At 41.2% G+C, this 16,566-nt stretch overlaps 1 protein-coding gene across 6 annotated transcripts; it reads right to left on the bottom strand.

Annotated features, from left to right (window-relative positions):
• Window positions 1-2,134: 2,134 nt before the first annotated feature.
• On the bottom strand, window positions 2,135-15,625 carry AQP4 (aquaporin 4). Of its 6 annotated transcripts, none has more exons than XM_059894719.1 (6): window positions 14,123-14,282; window positions 11,993-12,407; window positions 10,594-10,758; window positions 10,229-10,309; window positions 6,112-6,276; window positions 2,135-3,391 (listed from the first exon to the last, which is right to left on the bottom strand). In XM_059894719.1, the coding sequence occupies exons 1-6, from the start codon at window positions 14,164-14,166 to the stop codon at window positions 3,284-3,286; spliced, it is 978 nt and encodes a 325-aa protein (XP_059750702.1). In that variant the 5' UTR covers window positions 14,167-14,282; the 3' UTR covers window positions 2,135-3,283. The 6 variants fall into 6 exon arrangements, with proteins under 6 accessions (XP_059750702.1, XP_059750705.1, XP_059750703.1 ...); XM_059894722.1 differs by lacking the exons at window positions 2,135-3,391; window positions 14,123-14,282 and adding exons at window positions 14,543-14,604; window positions 15,434-15,474 and having other exon boundaries at window positions 4,608-6,276; XM_059894720.1 differs by lacking the exons at window positions 2,135-3,391; window positions 14,123-14,282 and adding an exon at window positions 15,550-15,625 and having other exon boundaries at window positions 4,608-6,276.
• Between the last annotated feature and the right edge of the window lie 941 nt (window positions 15,626-16,566).

The following is a 16,566-nucleotide window of genomic DNA, read 5'->3' on the forward strand; positions in this document are numbered from 1 at the left end:
GTAATTATTCTAATCTACACATTCCTCCTCTAGCATTCTGCTCCTTGGCCAATACTTTTATAAGGGAAGAAGGAATACAGGCTATGATCTCCATCTGTTCACAGATTAACTTACTTCTTCCAGACTGGAGAGTTTCTTCCATCCATCCATCCATCCATCCATCCATTATCCATCCACCCATCCATCTTGCATTTATTGAGCCCTAGCTATGTGCTGTCATTGTGCTATGCACAAAGGTTGCAAACATCATGGTCATGGTTTCTCAGAGACTTCTGAATATGTGGAGGTAACAGAACTCAACCTGGCTTTTTAGGGTCTTTTATGTCTTCCTTAAACCCAAGGAGTAAAGAGCTAGAAAAAACTAGAAAATAGTAAGATTTAATTCAGGTGACATATTGTTTTGGACATTTTCCAGCAGGATAACTATAAAATCAGGCTGACATTTATTCACTAGCTTCCCATGCTTGTTAAAATACTTTTCTTGCTGAAATCGTTATTGAGCTAAATTTCATCTAACATCTGGCTATCGTATAAATATAGCAATGAAAACATGTCTTGTTGCTTACACGTTAGGTATAAATTTTAGAAAGCCAATTAGTGTTTCATTCTCTCCGCGCATTTTCCCTTTTATTTTCTTTAGTGCTTGAGCTAATTTTGGGCTCCTAACTGGAACTACATGCATTCAAATATTTTGCACACACCTATAGAGTAAAAACCAACTAGATTAAGGTATATTGCTTTGTGGTATTTCCTAATGATTGTGAGGTATTCCATACGTTGTTTATTCATTTATGCAACAAGCATTTATTGAGAAAAATGTCAAACCTAGTTCTCAGTGCCGAGAGTGGAGGATACAGAATAAATAAGACACAGTCTTAGCCCTTAAGGAGTTTAAAACCTACTAGGGGAGACAGAAACCTACACAAATGACTTCACTACAATGTGACAAAGGTGATAAGAGAGGTACACATCCACCTGGCTCCTAAGGCAGCATTCTCCACTCTTCCAATGGGTTGCATGTTACATAAATGATTGTCCTCAATCCTTCCCTGTGGGTCTGTAACCTCTCAAAATTGAGAGGTTTAAACCGAGAACCCAAGGGAGTAAACCAGTGCTCATTGAGCCTACATTATCCATCTGGGTAGGCAGAACTTGCCAAATGCCCTAAGGATGGGTCATCTATTTAGTAATACCAGCCTCATTTGAGTCACAGTTGTTTAAGTCTTCACTTTTTTAAAAAAAATTTATTTATTTATGTATTTTTGGCTGTGTTGGGTCTTCGTTTCTGTGCGAGGGCTTTCTCTAGTTGCGGCAAGCGGGGGCCACTCTTCATCGCGGTGTGCGGGCCTCTCACTATCGTGGCCTCTCTTGTTGCGGAGCACAGGCTCCAGACGCGCAGGCTCAGTAGCTGTGGCTCACGGGCCTAGTTGCTCCGCGGCATGTGGGATCTTCCCAGACCAGGGCTCGAACCCGTGTCCCCTGCATTAGCAGGCAGATTCTCAACCACTGCGCCACCAGGGAAGCCCAGTCTTCACTTTTTGACTCTACAATGACAGTCGATATTCAATGGTCTATTTTGCATAGATGTGAACATTTAGAATTAAGCCCACGAAAACACAATTTTCACTGTCGATATGAGGACCTACCACACTGTGCACTCTGCAGGCTCTCAAAACTTTGTTTTATTATATGGATTCCACCACCATTTCATTTGGTGTTGATTGTACTCGAATATCTAAACCTCTGGTCCTTCTAAATGACGCTTCTAGGATGGGACTTGCAAAAGCTCTGAATGAATTTTCAAAATCATCAAACACATTTTAAAACATTAAACAGTTTATTTGCACAAGCTTAGTAATATGAGATACAACATAATGCATGGAAATCAACCACAATGCTAAGACTTTAATAGATTATTCCAAATATTAAACATTACAGTTTCAATCTCCTTAACGTTAGCTCTAACGCTGGAATAACATTTCAGTTAATAAAGAATTGTGAATATGACCATATGTTCAGTTTATTCTCACTAGTTTATCATGAATTACAATTTTATTGTGATTTGGGTCATAAAAGTGATAAATAATTGTTTATATAGTTTCATAAATTGCATGTTTATTTAATTAATCCTGAAGAGAATCTAGAAATACATTCCGATGGGTTATATAAATTCAGTGTATTTTTTAGCTCTTGGATTTTAACATGCATAGGTAACACTATAATTGCTCTTAAGTTTAATGTTTACTGTACAGGTTGTATAAGATTTATTTGACATCTATTTTCATAGGTTATTGTCATTTGCCAAAGTGAGTGGCCACAGTTTTTAAGCCCTGAATTAAATGTCTTCCATGTATTTTAGAGAGGGTTTCAAAAGTTACTGCTATTTTGGGGTGATCTGTAAAGTATTACAACACCAATGCAATTAACATGATTTGGGGTAAAGAGAGTGAGTTTTGTTATGTTACACTTTCCAGACAGTAAATACATCTTTCTAATAATTTTGATGCCATAATCATATTAGGAAAGACAAAATTACTTTCAGGTATAAAATATTGTTTGCATATTCTATAATGCTTATGATGAGAATTTACATTGGCTTTCTTTTGTCTGATAAGTTTGTCTGCTGAGCTTGCACTGTCATCTTCAGCTTTCACAAAGGCAATTTCTCTTTCAAATGTTCACAACATGTGGGAACAGTGTCAACAGGCTACAATAGATCACTGGGATTGATTCTAGCATTTGAATTTGCTATTCTATTTTGGAATTTTCTGGTTCATTATGGAGTTTAAACCGATAAGTGAGTTGCTTGGTTTCATGACCTGAGAAGAATATTCTCTGCAGTTTGGAATCAGACCTCTACTAATTAGATAGCTTAATTCCATCATACATGTTAGCGAGATATTTCTCATCTTGTAAAATCTTCAAGACTGAGCCACAGTTTAAGCCAGCACCTACCAACTGCATTAGGAAAAGGGTCAGACGATAGAAAGTATAAGAATTTATGAAAACATCAAGTGGAAGAAACAAAGTGTAAGAATCTTACATTTAAGCAACTATTTAGATACCAGAAAATACTTCCTTCCAGTGTAAAAGTTGAGGACTCTTTGAAGAAAATGTCGTCTTCTATCACGGAAACATGCATTCAAATTCTGGGCTCCCAATTTTAAAGAAAGCCCTGAAAACTTAAAAATGATGTTTATCCTTTGTACTCTTTTGACAAACTATATACATTTGCAGTGCAGGGACCACCTTACAATTTGGGGGGTGCTTGTTGTACTTTTCCTTAGGGAAGAGACGGCTGGCATCGTTTCCTGGCTGGGTATAATTCATTTATGTCCTTCCAGTGTTTTCTCTCTGATCTCTTTTCTGTATATCTGTCAGCAGCACTCTCCTGGGAGCAGCACAATGCACTTCATTAATAAGAGGGGATTAAAGGAAAAAGCCCCAGTCTCCTAATACACTTGGATAATTTGGTGCCATCCACAAGGCAAAAGACCCCTGCTGCATAGATGTCATTAGAAAGGTACAATTTCATTACTTTTTACTGGTAGAGCCTTGAGTGAAATACAAAATATGTTGTCTCATATGCAGGGAAAGAAAAGTGCAAAAGCTTTCATTGTCTGCATGCCCCTAAAAGAGTAGAATGCAAAAATATATTTTATGGTTTTTACATTTATATGGCCTTCCTTAGTAGTCCTTGAACTCATGCTTTTATTAAATATGGAGCAAAATAAAGATTAAAAGAAAATTTTGTATCTCCTTAAATCACAAATGAAATTTATATATATATATTTTCTTAACTAACACACTTGCTTTGAATACCTACTATGTGCCAGGCACTCTGCTCAATGCTGGAAAACAAATGGCAAAAACGTCATTCATGAGGGTTTTTTTTTTTTTTTCCCCAGCACTAACTTATTGAATGCTCTAACTGAAGTGAGTATAAAAGTGAGGGTATTAGAAGTAAACCTTATGGCTGAATAAAAATGATCATAAACTAGTAAATTGTAAGCGTATTTGGAAAATGTTTCAGTTTTTTCCTTGCTAACTTATTTTTGAACTGACATGTTTGCTGATGGTTGATAGCATTATCTTTTGAGCTCAACCACCCCCAGTTTTAAGCCTTTAAGGGTATATTGTGCAAACATTTGAAAAGATCCATCATTAGAAATACACCCTAGTTCCTATAGATGGTGCCCCAAACAGGAAGCAATGTGCCTCAGCGGTGGAGGGTGTCGCCAGCCACCAAAGGGGCCTGGGATTTAGGCACCTGCCAAAAAGATGTCAGGGGGACTCCCAGGGACCCCACTGGTGTGCTGTCTCTCTGGGAACCTCGTTCATTACTTTCTTAGCACCGAAGAGAATCAGATTTAATAGTGGTCCATTATCTCACTGCCACATACACACAACTGCCGTTAACACTAAAAAGTGGCACACAGTTGGAACTGTGAGTAGGAGAAGACAGCCCTTGATTATCAGCTATTTACAAGCCACTCTTTGCAGTGATAGGATTTTGCTTTACTATTAGCTTTTGTTCAGTGAAATTGACTTTTTCAGCTCTTTAAGATAAAAGCTAGACTAGACAGTTAAGATGATAGAAACTGGGGTTTCCAGAGACCATTTTACTGACAGAAGGCAAAGCAGTATATGAAAAAAACAAGTTATTTTGACAAATAAATGAGTCAGTAATGAAAATGCTTAAAAAAACCTACAGTATCTCTACAAATGAAAGATTGGTCATCTAGTCAGCTTTGAATACAGAGCGTTTTGATGCCCCAGCCCTTTTACTTTGCGGTCATGTCGTTCCTTGTCTCTCATGCATTTTAATTCATTAAAATATTGACGCACACAATGAAGATTATCAACAAGTGTCATGAAAAGTGGGAGAGTAGCAATGATTGGGACTGGCAGGGCCAGTTTACACCTTCTAGAACGAGCAGAGCTTAATAATTAACAAAAAGTCAGGACTCAACTAGTTATGTTCTTGCTATCAAAAATATGTCTCAGCTAATGTTTAAATATAGTTAACCAAAATGACAAACAAACAAAACCCCCAGTTTTGCCAATAAATTAAAAAAATAAGCAAAATGGTTAAGTGGTTAAAAGCTTAGATTGTTAACCTCATGCGGTGTATTTGAGGATGTGCACTGAAAACAGATCAACTATTTGAAACCAGCATGCAGATTTCCTTTTTCCTTATGATTTTTGTATGATGGTAAATTTCCACCCACCCCCATAAGATCTTACAAGTCTGTTTGTCCTGAATCTCAATAGGTGCCTTATGATGTGGATGTTTTATTAGGTGGAACACATATAGGATTTCTGAACATTCTTTGAATTTCTGGGCTTTAGTTCCATATTACCTTGGGCAGTGAGGAGGAGGAAGGAATATTATGAATTGGAGTTTGGGTTGAAAGTTGGATATTTGAAATATAAATGAAAACAATTCACTAGCAATGACTCTTGTTAATATTCTTTTGCCGAGGTAGTTTAACCTAGGGGAGCTGGTTATAAAAGAGCTTGTTGTATTTGCTCTCTTGAATGTGCATGACTCTATGACATACTCTGTGTTTTGCCATTGATTAACTTGATTTAACAGAATAAATACTCAAATGAGGATTGACAATACTGGTTTCGTGGGAGAGGAGGAGTAAGCTGATAGGTATGTCTGTAAGTTGTCAGGCAAGCCTTAATAAAATCTTGATACACATTTTAAATTGATTATTAATAAATAGCAAATAGATAAATGAGATACACATTGGCTTTGGGGATACTTCAAAAAGATTTTTTTTTTTTTTTAGATTTGAAATTCATGATAGGTTTCTTTCATTCCTCCTTGGTAAATAATGAAATATTTACTGTCTAGACTGAGTAATATGACATGAAACAACAAACCTGCACATGTCTAATTTATAACAAATCTGTTTCCTTAATGGGCGGAAGAAAATCTGAGGACCGTTCTAAGGGCTCTTGTCTGCTTTCAGTGCTAGCTTCTAGTCATACTGAAGACAACACCTCTCCGGATGGGTCTTTCCCCTTCTTTTCCTCACCCCGGTCAATGTCGATCACGTGCACCACTCCAGGTTTTAGAATCAAGTCATCGGTCTCTACCTGGCTCCTGTTGTCCTCCACCTCCATGTAGCTCCCTTTTGTTTGCTGGGCAGCTTTGTTGAAGGCTTCTTTAAAACGACGTTTGAGTTCAACATCTGGACAAAAGACATACTCATAAAGGCCACCAGCGAGGACAGCTCCTATTATTGGTCCAACCCAATATATCTGGGGGAAAGATGGAAGAGTTATAGAGTGTAAGTAGAGTAAAACCATTCCTTTGAACAAGGCACGGATATAGAACTTAGCTGGTTTAAATTAAGAGAGCAAATGTGGGGCTTCCCTGGTGGCACAGTGGTTAAGAATCCGCCTGCCAATGCAGGGGACATGGGTTCGAGCCCTGGTCCGGGAAGATCCCACATGCCACGGAGCAACTAAACCCGTGTGCCACAACTACTGAGCCTGAGCTCTAGAGCCCACGAGCCACAGCTACTCAGCCCACAAGCCACAATGACTGAAGCCCGCGTGCCTAGAGCCCGTGCTCCACAACAAGAGAAGCCACCACACTGCAACGAAGAGTAGCCCCCGTTCGCCGCAACCAGAGAAAAGCCCATGTGCAGCAATGAAGACACAACACAGCCAAAAAAAAAAAAAAAAAAAAAAAGACATAAGCGGTTATTTTTTAAAAAAGAGAGAGAGCAAATGAGTCATGCATTTTAAAAAAGGAGAGAGAAATGGAAAGAAAATAAGAGAATACATTAAATCTACATCAGAGATCCATATATTGCTAAATAACATTTGAACAGAAAATAAGAAAAGACTGTTTCCTCTTCTCTTTTCCTGCTTTCATTAATTATGTTCTTTCCATTTTCTGATAATCCTTACAGTAAAGATAGGTCCTCTTTGGGGGTACGACTTCTTCAGCTGAAATAGAGGAAAAATTTTCTGGAGAGTACTTTTTTTCTTAATATTGCCATCTTACATTGGTCTTTTGCATAATCACAACCATAGTACAGATTGTATCACTTGGGGCTTTAATTATTCAGTACAGCATGATAAATGGAATATGAGCTCGACCACTTAGCAATCTTGTTACTGCTTGAATCTGTTACATAACTTCCTAAACCTTAATTTCCTCATCTGCAAAACAGGGATAATAATAATACATACCTCATGGGTTGTCAGGATTAAATTGAAATAATACTTGTAAAGTACTTCATAGTTCCAATTTCATTGTAACTTGCTCCATTCCATTGTTTCCTAGACAATTTAAAGATGTATGGGACTAGGCTGGCTATAAGTCACTTTCCTTATGTTACATGATTTCCTCTCTCAAGTTTGGTGATTTGATTTAAGAGAAAACCTCATGGTTTGCCCATTAATCTTCTTGCAGAGTGCTTTCATGGTTCTTACACTGATGACTTGGTGGAAAAATCTGTACTGCATTTATGGATGATGGTTAGTTGAGGATTAGCCATTCCATAGGATTTTATTTCAATAACTGGAAGTTTCTATCATATTAGTTATGTGTCTAGAATAAAACAAGTTTTGAGTTTGGATAAACTTCAACACTTGCTTTAGAGCACACGTAGGCTGTAGAATATTAGACATTCATTCAACAGATAGACTTGAGCAACAAAAACCCTGTCTATTGAGCACTCTTTCTCAGCTGGCTATACTCAGTGCTTTTCTTGTATTAACTCATTTAATTCGAATGATGACCTTTGAGATAGATATTATTATTATTCCATTTTATGGGTAAGAAAATGGACACGCAGAGAGGATGAGAAGCTTGCTTAAGACTTCATGCTTAGCAAGTGGTTGAGCTGGGATTTCAGGTCTGTCTGATTTCAGACCTCTCTTTTGAACCATTATACTGTTTTCTATGATGCTACACTTCTCTCATTTGAAAAAAGTCTGATGAATGCTTCTGGCTTAAAACACTCTCTGGAAACGAAGCTCACCTAGCGTCCTCATTGCAAAATCTAAAGAAAATTCAAACTTTAAGCTGAAACTGAACACATACACTGTACAGGGAAATTGTTGACAAAGTGGCTACAAGAACCTTATGTTCAGGTTCCTTATCTTGAACATGAAAGAAACCATGTCAGAGTTTACCTTCTCTATGCCCTTTCAAAGGAGAAATGAGAGCCCTCCTCTAAATGTCTTTGCGCTTTGTTCCTTTGGTAAGATCTCATTTGGTATGTTCTATTCCACAAGCTACAAATCCCGCAAGGGAGAAAAGGGACTGCTAAATCATTATGACATTTCCCCCAAAACACCTACGAAGAAGATGTCTAGCCACATGCTCTCAAAAATAAACAAATCTCAGTTTCAAGTTGTTATTCCCAAACTCAGAATGCCCTTTAAAGTAACTTTTAAAATTCATAAAGGTAAAGAAGTTCTACTGCTAAAAATATAGAAATCCAGAAAAGAAGACTAAAAAATGTGATTACACTACACACAAAATTCATCATTAATATCTTGTTATTTATTGTCTATCCATCTATCTACAGACATACTTTAAATTAGTTGTTAATTTCACACAAGCTTTGCTACAAAATGGACATCCATTTTCTGTAGGATTAAGTTTGTTATAAAATAGCAACAACGGGAAACCTTGGATTCAATCAACAGCTAAGGATTTTCTTGCTACTTAAATTTTAACTAGTGTACCACAACTCAAGTAATTAATAAAAACATATATTTTCATTCACATATTAAAGTCCTCATGGATTAAAAGTTGTCATTTTTCTAAATTTTATTTACAAAAATTGTTTGAATAAGATGACCTAAAAGTTGTACTTTTATCATAAGATCTATACATTGCCTGTTACAAATTTGTATTCCCATTAATATGGCAAATCCTTAGAGACATACATGCAAATATCAGTGGCAAAGTAACCAATCTCATGGGTGGTATTGTTGACTAAGTTTTTCATGTCTGGGTCCAAAATCTTGCTTTTGATCACTGACTCTCATGCTGTTATTTAATGGGATAGATTACTTTAATGGAATAGATAGGTACACTTTTCTTAGAAGTGAATGCATATAGCAGTGGGGCAATTTCTTCTCATTTGCAACGTACATCAAGGTTGAGTGCGTGTGACTGTGTCAATAACCACTGTATGCGTGAGATTAAAACATAAGCGACACCTACAATGGAAAAGAATCTGAGTATGTATAACTGAATCAGTTTGCTGTACACCTGAAACTAACATAACATTGTAAATCCACTACACTACAATAAGAACATAAATTAAAAACATAAGTGACATATTCTTACATTCATGACTTAAAAATAAAAGATGTAAAAGAGCATTCACAACATATACATGAAAAGAAAAGCTCCATTTGAAGCTGGCTGACATACACCTATTTTTACTGGTTATTGTAAATTAGTGTGTAAGAGGTCTTCAAAACTGCCACATTATTCATTTAACGGATTTAAATTTCTTTTTGGTAAGAGACAATTGAAAAGAAATTGACTGTGGTATTTAACAATGGATACCACTGCTCTCTGGAAGCACTGTCCTCACGTTAATAAGTAGGGTAGGCATGAGGCTGAGAAGTGTGTCTTTTCTGAAAGTCATTTCTTTTTCCAGCTATGGTTATGGTGATAATAGCATAAATATTTGCACTAATTATTTCTCATCATCTGCAGTTCAAATGCTTCCAACTCCCATACTATTAACTGGGTTCATGCTTTTGTAAACAAAAAAAGGTAAATACTTTTGCAATGGGCTATGCTTTTAAGCATTTCTCTTTCTCTTCTTCTTCTTCTTCTTTTTTTTTTTGCAAGCGTATTTTACGTTACTGCTGGGAAGGATTTACTTTCAATTATTTAAACACCATATTCACTTCACCACCCTGATTTTAACTTGTTCCATATAGGCAAACTCCATGTTCAATATATTCTGCTGAAGTCTGTCAGATACAGTGCCCAGAGCAGTGCTTTAAAAAAAAAAAAAAGACTGTCTCTGAAGGCCCAGAACTGATATGAGATGTTTTGTAGCAGATCTGTCCTAGTCTCTCCCTAGTCTCTATGCAAGATGTAATAAATTAGGGGTTCAGAGTTGGGAGGAAGAGAAACTAGTGAGCAAAATAATGGGAAAAAAAGAGCTCTCTGGGTAATTGTCCTCAACTGTAGGAAAACAGGCACAATGAACATGGTGGTTACCCAGTGGTTTTCCCAATTTCCCATGATAACGGCAGGTCCAAAGGATCGGGCGGGGTTCATGCTGGCACCAGTGTAATTGATCTATAGGGAAAAAGAACACAACTTCAGACACTGCTGAAACAGGGCTACTAACAGGTAGACTTCATTGCAATGTGCTACCATTTGCCAAGTCAGTTAGAGGAACTGTCCAGATGTTAGAAGCCATATCAATGTTCTCATCACAAAGTTAGCAGAAAAATCACCTAAAATGGACAGACGTAGCTGGATACTAAAGAACTACAGCTGTGAAACATAACATCTTCATCCAGCTCTAGGGTGAGGATAAACAACATGGATCAATTGCTTAAACGGGCTTGGAAACTTACTGCAAATAAATGTCCAATTGCAACAGAGAATCCAATTGCTAAAGCTATGGAACCAGTGACATCAGTCCGTTTGGAATCACAGCTGGCAAAAATAGTAAACACCAACTGAAATGTGATTATCAACTCCACCAGGAGACCGTGACCAGCGCTAAGATTTCCATGAACCTGGAGAGAGAAAAATACTCCATCTGAATTAAGGCAAGGGAACATTTTCTATGATAACATATCACTGTGAAAGGCACATTTTATCCCTGCAAAAACTGATGACTAGTTTGAGTCTTCTTTCCCACCCCTAGTTGAGACACTTGCACTCCTGCCCCCTCAAAAAAGAAGAAATAAATTTCTACTCATTTTGGGCCATCACAGATAATTAATTACGCTTACAATGACCAAGAGGGAGTTTGTGCTGAATGTCCTTTTCTACAAAGGAAGCAAAATATGCCACCGCTGCACTTAACTTACAGAAGAGTTTCTTTAGAGTCTTGTAATTTTATAAGGCAATGATTAAATCCATTAATTAGGTTTAAATTAATTAATATATATTTCAATTAAAATTTAAACCGTGTGTGGTTTTTTAATCAACCCTGGTGCTGAGCTAACAAATGATACTCCTAATCAGCTAAGAACAAAACTAGGATCAAACGTCAGTTTATTTTTTTAAGTGTGACCCTCGATGCAGATCATTTTAAATCTCAGGCACATGACAAGAAACAAAATTGTTCCTTCTGCTAGTGAACCAACAAATAATTGTAACAAAAATGCCTTAAGTTAAATATATAGTCAATATAGTCACTGGGATAGAGGGAGAGAGGAAAAACACCAACACAATTTTTGTGCTACCCAGACTTAGTGCTATTCAAGTTACTCAATAGCACATAATGATTTCATATGATGTAGTCAGCGTGGCTGGAATCAGTTTTCACCCCTATCAAGAGTCATCAGAGGGGGCTTCCCTGGTGGCGCAGTGGTTGAGAATCTGCCTGCCAATGCGAGGGACACGGGTTCGAGCCCTGGTCTGGGAAGATCCCACATGCCGCGGAGCAACTAAGCCCGTGTGCCACAACTACTGAGCCTGCGCGTCTGGAGCCCGTGCTCCGCAACAAGAGAGGCCGCGATAGTGAGAGGCTCGTGCACCGCGATGAAGAGTGGGCCCCACTTGCCGCAACTAGAGAAAGCCCTCGCACAGAAACGAAGACCCAACACAGCCATAAGTAAATTAATTAATTAATTAATTTGAAAAAATATGTGGATTAAAATGTCATAAAAAAAAAAGAGTCATCAGACATTCCCTGGGAATAAATTAGCAATTTTAGGAAGGTCTCTTAAGCCACCAGTTGTCACTTGGTAGTCTATAAGAAGCCTAGAGTCGGAGTTTGAAAACAAGAGCTAAAGATGGTACCGTTGTGACTCCCAGGCCTCCCACCACACTGGGAGGCGTGACCAGATAGAGAATCCCGGCTCCAATGATGGCACCCAGGCACTGGGCTGTGATGTAGAAGATGGACTTGGCAATGCTAATCCTCCTCGTGCACACCATGGCCACCGTCACGGCGGGGTTGATGTGGCCACCACTGATGTGGCCAAAGCACTGGACCATAGTTGCGATGCTGAGTCCGAAGCAGAGGGAGATGAGAACCATGTCGACCGGTAAGGGCTTTTCTGCTCCACCCCAGTTGATGGTGGATCCCAGGCTGAGCAGGACAAAAATAAGCATAGCCAGAAATTCCGCTGTGACTGCCTTCCAGAAAGCTTGAGTCCAGACCCCTTTGAAGGCCACCATGATACTCTCTCTTCTACACAAAGTTCCACACTTACTGAAAGGAAAAACAAATCGGCATCAGAAGCTACCAATCCAAGGTTTATGCCTTTAGGTGAAGATGTCCAGGCCCGCAGTCTTGCCCCACAGTAGGGAGGCCACCCGGCCAAAAGTTATTTGCATACAGAGAAAGAATGCTTCTGGAAAATCTCCTTAATTACTTAATTATCTCTTAAGGAGATAATTAAGTAATTACTGTTATGGTTATTTTAACAGTAAATATTGTGATGTTATTCTATTGAGATTGTTATTCTAATCTCCTTTGAGTTAATATCCAAAGATCATCCAGTTTCACTGGAAAATTATCTGAATTGTCCCTAGAAAGGAAAATGTCTAAATCAAGTTCCTTAAAGAATTAAGAATAAAGTATATTTACCTTGGGGTCAATTCCCTCAGAGCAAGTTTTTACGTTTCAAGGTGCTTTTTACATGTCATTTCTATTTGGAACCTACAGCCATAAAAAAGGGAGGTCTTTTCCAGTTTTGTCCTTTATGGTTCAAATGGCATTCTGGAAATGGATTTGTAGAGCTGGCTCTCCCTTCTCTCCCCCCATTGGAGTTTCTGGATGAAGGCGAGTCCTGCTAGGAAGCCAGGAAGGCTGGAAGGCTGGAAGGCTGTCTTTGGAGAAGGTGAATCTTGTTTGGCGGGAGGGGAACTCGTGGTGACTGGCAGGGGCGGAGGGGACAGTCAGGGCCGCAGCTGGGACCCGGGACTGGGAAGGGGACGCTGCCATGCTCTCCCCGGCCAGCGGGAGGAGTCCGGGAGCCCGACCGGGTCCGGAGGCGGCGCGGAGCCGTGTCAACCGCAGGCCCCAGGGGCCCCGGAGCGCCTCTCCGAGGGCGGGGACCGGCCACCTGGGCGGGGCGGGCTCCAGGCAGCGCCAGGTGCACAGACGCAGCGGCCCCGCCCGCTGGGTACCAGGCGCAGGCACCTCACCCGGGAAAGTGCATCCTGGCCTCCGCGTACTTTTGCAGGGTTGAGGGACCATCCCCTCTTGGGCCTGACTCTCCACCCCTTGACGTTTACCTCTCAGATAAAACCTCCCAAAGGGGATCCTGGAGGCCAGTGTGTACCAGTGGCGCCCCAGGCACCCTGCCCGCCAAGTGCGGGGGAGAGAGACTTGGGCAGAGCTGCGGCAGGCCGGTGGGCGAGGAGAGTGTGGCCAGGGAGACCGTGGCCCTCAAAGCAGGAGGCTCCGGAGAGCGGTTTTTCTCTAGTGTCTTCTGGACGGCCTTCTCTAAATTCTGCTGGTGCCTCTTCCTGGGGCGGGGAGGGGGCGTGGGGGGGGGGAGCTTGCGCGCCTGTGGGCTGGGGGGAGGGGGGAGGATGGGTAGGGCAGCGAGGCAGCCTTTGGGATGGAAGACCCTTTCTTCCTCTTAATGTCTTTGGATCTTTAGAGCTGAGAAGGGATGGGGTTTGAGGATATTAATGGCAAGAAATGGCTAGGATTCCCCTTGGGAGGCAATGGCCCCAGTTACCCCATTATTCAAGACATTTGCCCTTATCCTTCGTCTGTGATAGTGCGGGAGGGGAGGAGCGTGGAGAGAGCATTTAGCGGAGACTCTAATCCCAGGGGACTGTGAAAAGGGTTAGACAAGAGAGCCAGGTATTTTAACAGATTAGAATTATTGCAGCTTTCCCTCTGACGGGCTACGGAGCACGGGCCCTTCCCCTCACTTCCCCCCCCCCGACCCCCCGACCCCAGTCACTTACAGTCCCCAGGAGCCCGGGTCCAGCTGGTTGGGCAGTGGAGACATGCTGTACCAACAAGGACCAGAGGAATGCCGCCCTGACCTTTAGGATTTCGGCTCAGCCCCTGGTTTGACACGGGGATTTGCTTCAGAGTTGGAAAGAAAAACCCATTTTCTGCCCAAGCCTAGGTGGCTCCAGAAGGGGACCAGCCAGCCCTGTCCCCAGCGGTCCCTTGCCCCAGTGAACTCCTCTAAATGAATCATGTAATTGGGAAAAACCCCAGCTGGGAGGACAATGACATCACACTCCCTAGAGGAAGAGACAAAAACAGCAGTTGGAGCAGGGCAGCGAGGGTGCCCTGGGGGAGAAATGACAAGTATCCCAAAGGGGGAGAAACTCACAAATTGATAAAGATGTTACGAGGCTGGCTTCTGAACTCACCAGTGGCCCACGGCTGTAGCCGAGATGGCAAAGGGCAAGGTGCTATGTCAGGCGATGGTCCTCTGTGGCCGGATTTAGTGGGAAAAAGGAAGAGGACAAGGCAGGAAGCTAAGGCAGCCAGGTGGGCAGGATGCGGCAGGTCCCATTCTCAGCACAGGGATCTGGGAGAGGGCGCCCTGTGTACAAGCCGCCTTCCTGCTGTACCCTCTCCCTCACCTTCCCTAATCATTCTCTGTGCATTTGCCTCCCTCTCCAGAGACCTAATCTGAGAAGCTCAGTTGCTCTTTCAGCTTCAAGATTTTATCAGCCGGAGAAATAAAAACCCAACCCCCCAAGCCCCCAAACAGATAGACTCCTTAAGCATGCCTTTAGCTTTCTTTGAAAACACGCAAAACGCTGATCTCTTTCCAGGGCAGAGTGACCAACCTCAGTCGGCTGTGAACCCCAAAGTCCCCTGGCAGCACATACATACCTCTGGCTTGACAAGCGCTCACCCCAGCTCTCTCACAGCCCCTCTTAATTATCTATCGTCAATGTTCCCTTCCCTGTTCACACTCCCTGGAAATGCATCATCACCATTTGTTTCGCTTCTTTCACCCCAGAACAAAGGGGGTTTGTTGATGTGACCGGGTTGTACAGAGCCGGACACATTACTTTCTAGCTGAACGCCCAGCCTGAGCCACTTCTGGACAGCTGAGGCCATGGGTGAGTAATTTTTCTGATGAAAACTACTACAGATAGATTTACCTCCATAGGGTCATTTTCTTGTGCTTTCACAGGTCTCCAGTATCTGGAGGATTTTGCTCCAAAGCACCCCTTTTCTTCTGCCCTCTCTCTGCCTCTCCTCTCTTATGAATATGCCCGGTACCCAGCCCTGAAAGAACCACCCACCTGCCCGAGAGTTTCCTTCTAGATTCTGCCTGAGAAGGCACACGTATCTGTAACGAAAGAGTCTGAGTTTCATCTTTCGTCAGAGCATTGTTCCCTTAAGGCAAAGAAGGACTTACCCCCACTGCCTGGCTGCGGGTCTGTCACTCATGCCTCCTTTGGCTAGAGGGCAGCGCTCATTGCCTGCGCCTGGGCTCCCAGTGCACTGGGAGTCAGATTACGGCCACTTGTCTGATTGGGTTTGTGGAGTCTTAGGGGTGGAAAGATTCTGCACCATGTGGCAATCGCTAAGTTATATTTGAACTTGAAATGACTTTTTCTACCCGATCGCTATAGACACAGGGCATTTCAGGAACACGAAATGCTGGCTCACATTAATGTTTCTTTAGCTGGTGACCCTTGAAAATGAGGATTTCCCTAAATCTTTATTTGAGTTCCTCCCACCACAGAGAATTGCTGACAATTTGTCTTTTTTTTTTTTTTTTGGTTACATGTATAGTTGAAATTGGGCAACTATTACAGCACGGATTTGCATTATCCAGCAGTTGAGATGAATTGAGATTTCGGCTGAGGTGCATTTGTTTTTGAGTGGCAAAATATCCAGTGGGTTCTATGTGAAGTTTTTGTTCTGAGAAGCAGCTTTTTAAGCACAGCAGATAACTGCAGGTCTCTTGTAGCCTGTGCAGCACTGATTTGGATAACAGGAAACAAGGCTGCTGTAGAGTCTCACCTGACTGTTATGTTAACAACAATTGTTGGGTGAGAAGTGGCAAATTTTAAATATATAGAGGTTGGGTGGGCACAAAATTATTGGGAACTCTAGGTAAATTTAATACCTAGAAACCTAGGGACAGGACTGACTACATCTTTTGTGGGATCCAGTGCCAAATGAATGCAAGACTCCTTGCTGAAGAACTATAAGAATTTCAAGTTCACAACAGCAGGACATGAAACAAAGTGTGGGACCCTTCTAAGTGCATAGGTATATGCCCATGAAGGCATCCTCGACTGAGGAGTTTGGTGAACTCTGGAAGGTCTAAGAATTAGTGCCTGTGTCACCATCTCATTAATTTTTTTTTCTTTAAATGGACCTCAGGTACCTAGAATTGGAATAATCCTAATCCTTGGTGTATGAC

This window comes from Balaenoptera ricei, chromosome 14 (assembly GCF_028023285.1).
Source record: "Balaenoptera ricei isolate mBalRic1 chromosome 14, mBalRic1.hap2, whole genome shotgun sequence".
Lineage (NCBI taxonomy): Eukaryota > Metazoa > Chordata > Mammalia > Artiodactyla > Balaenopteridae > Balaenoptera > Balaenoptera ricei.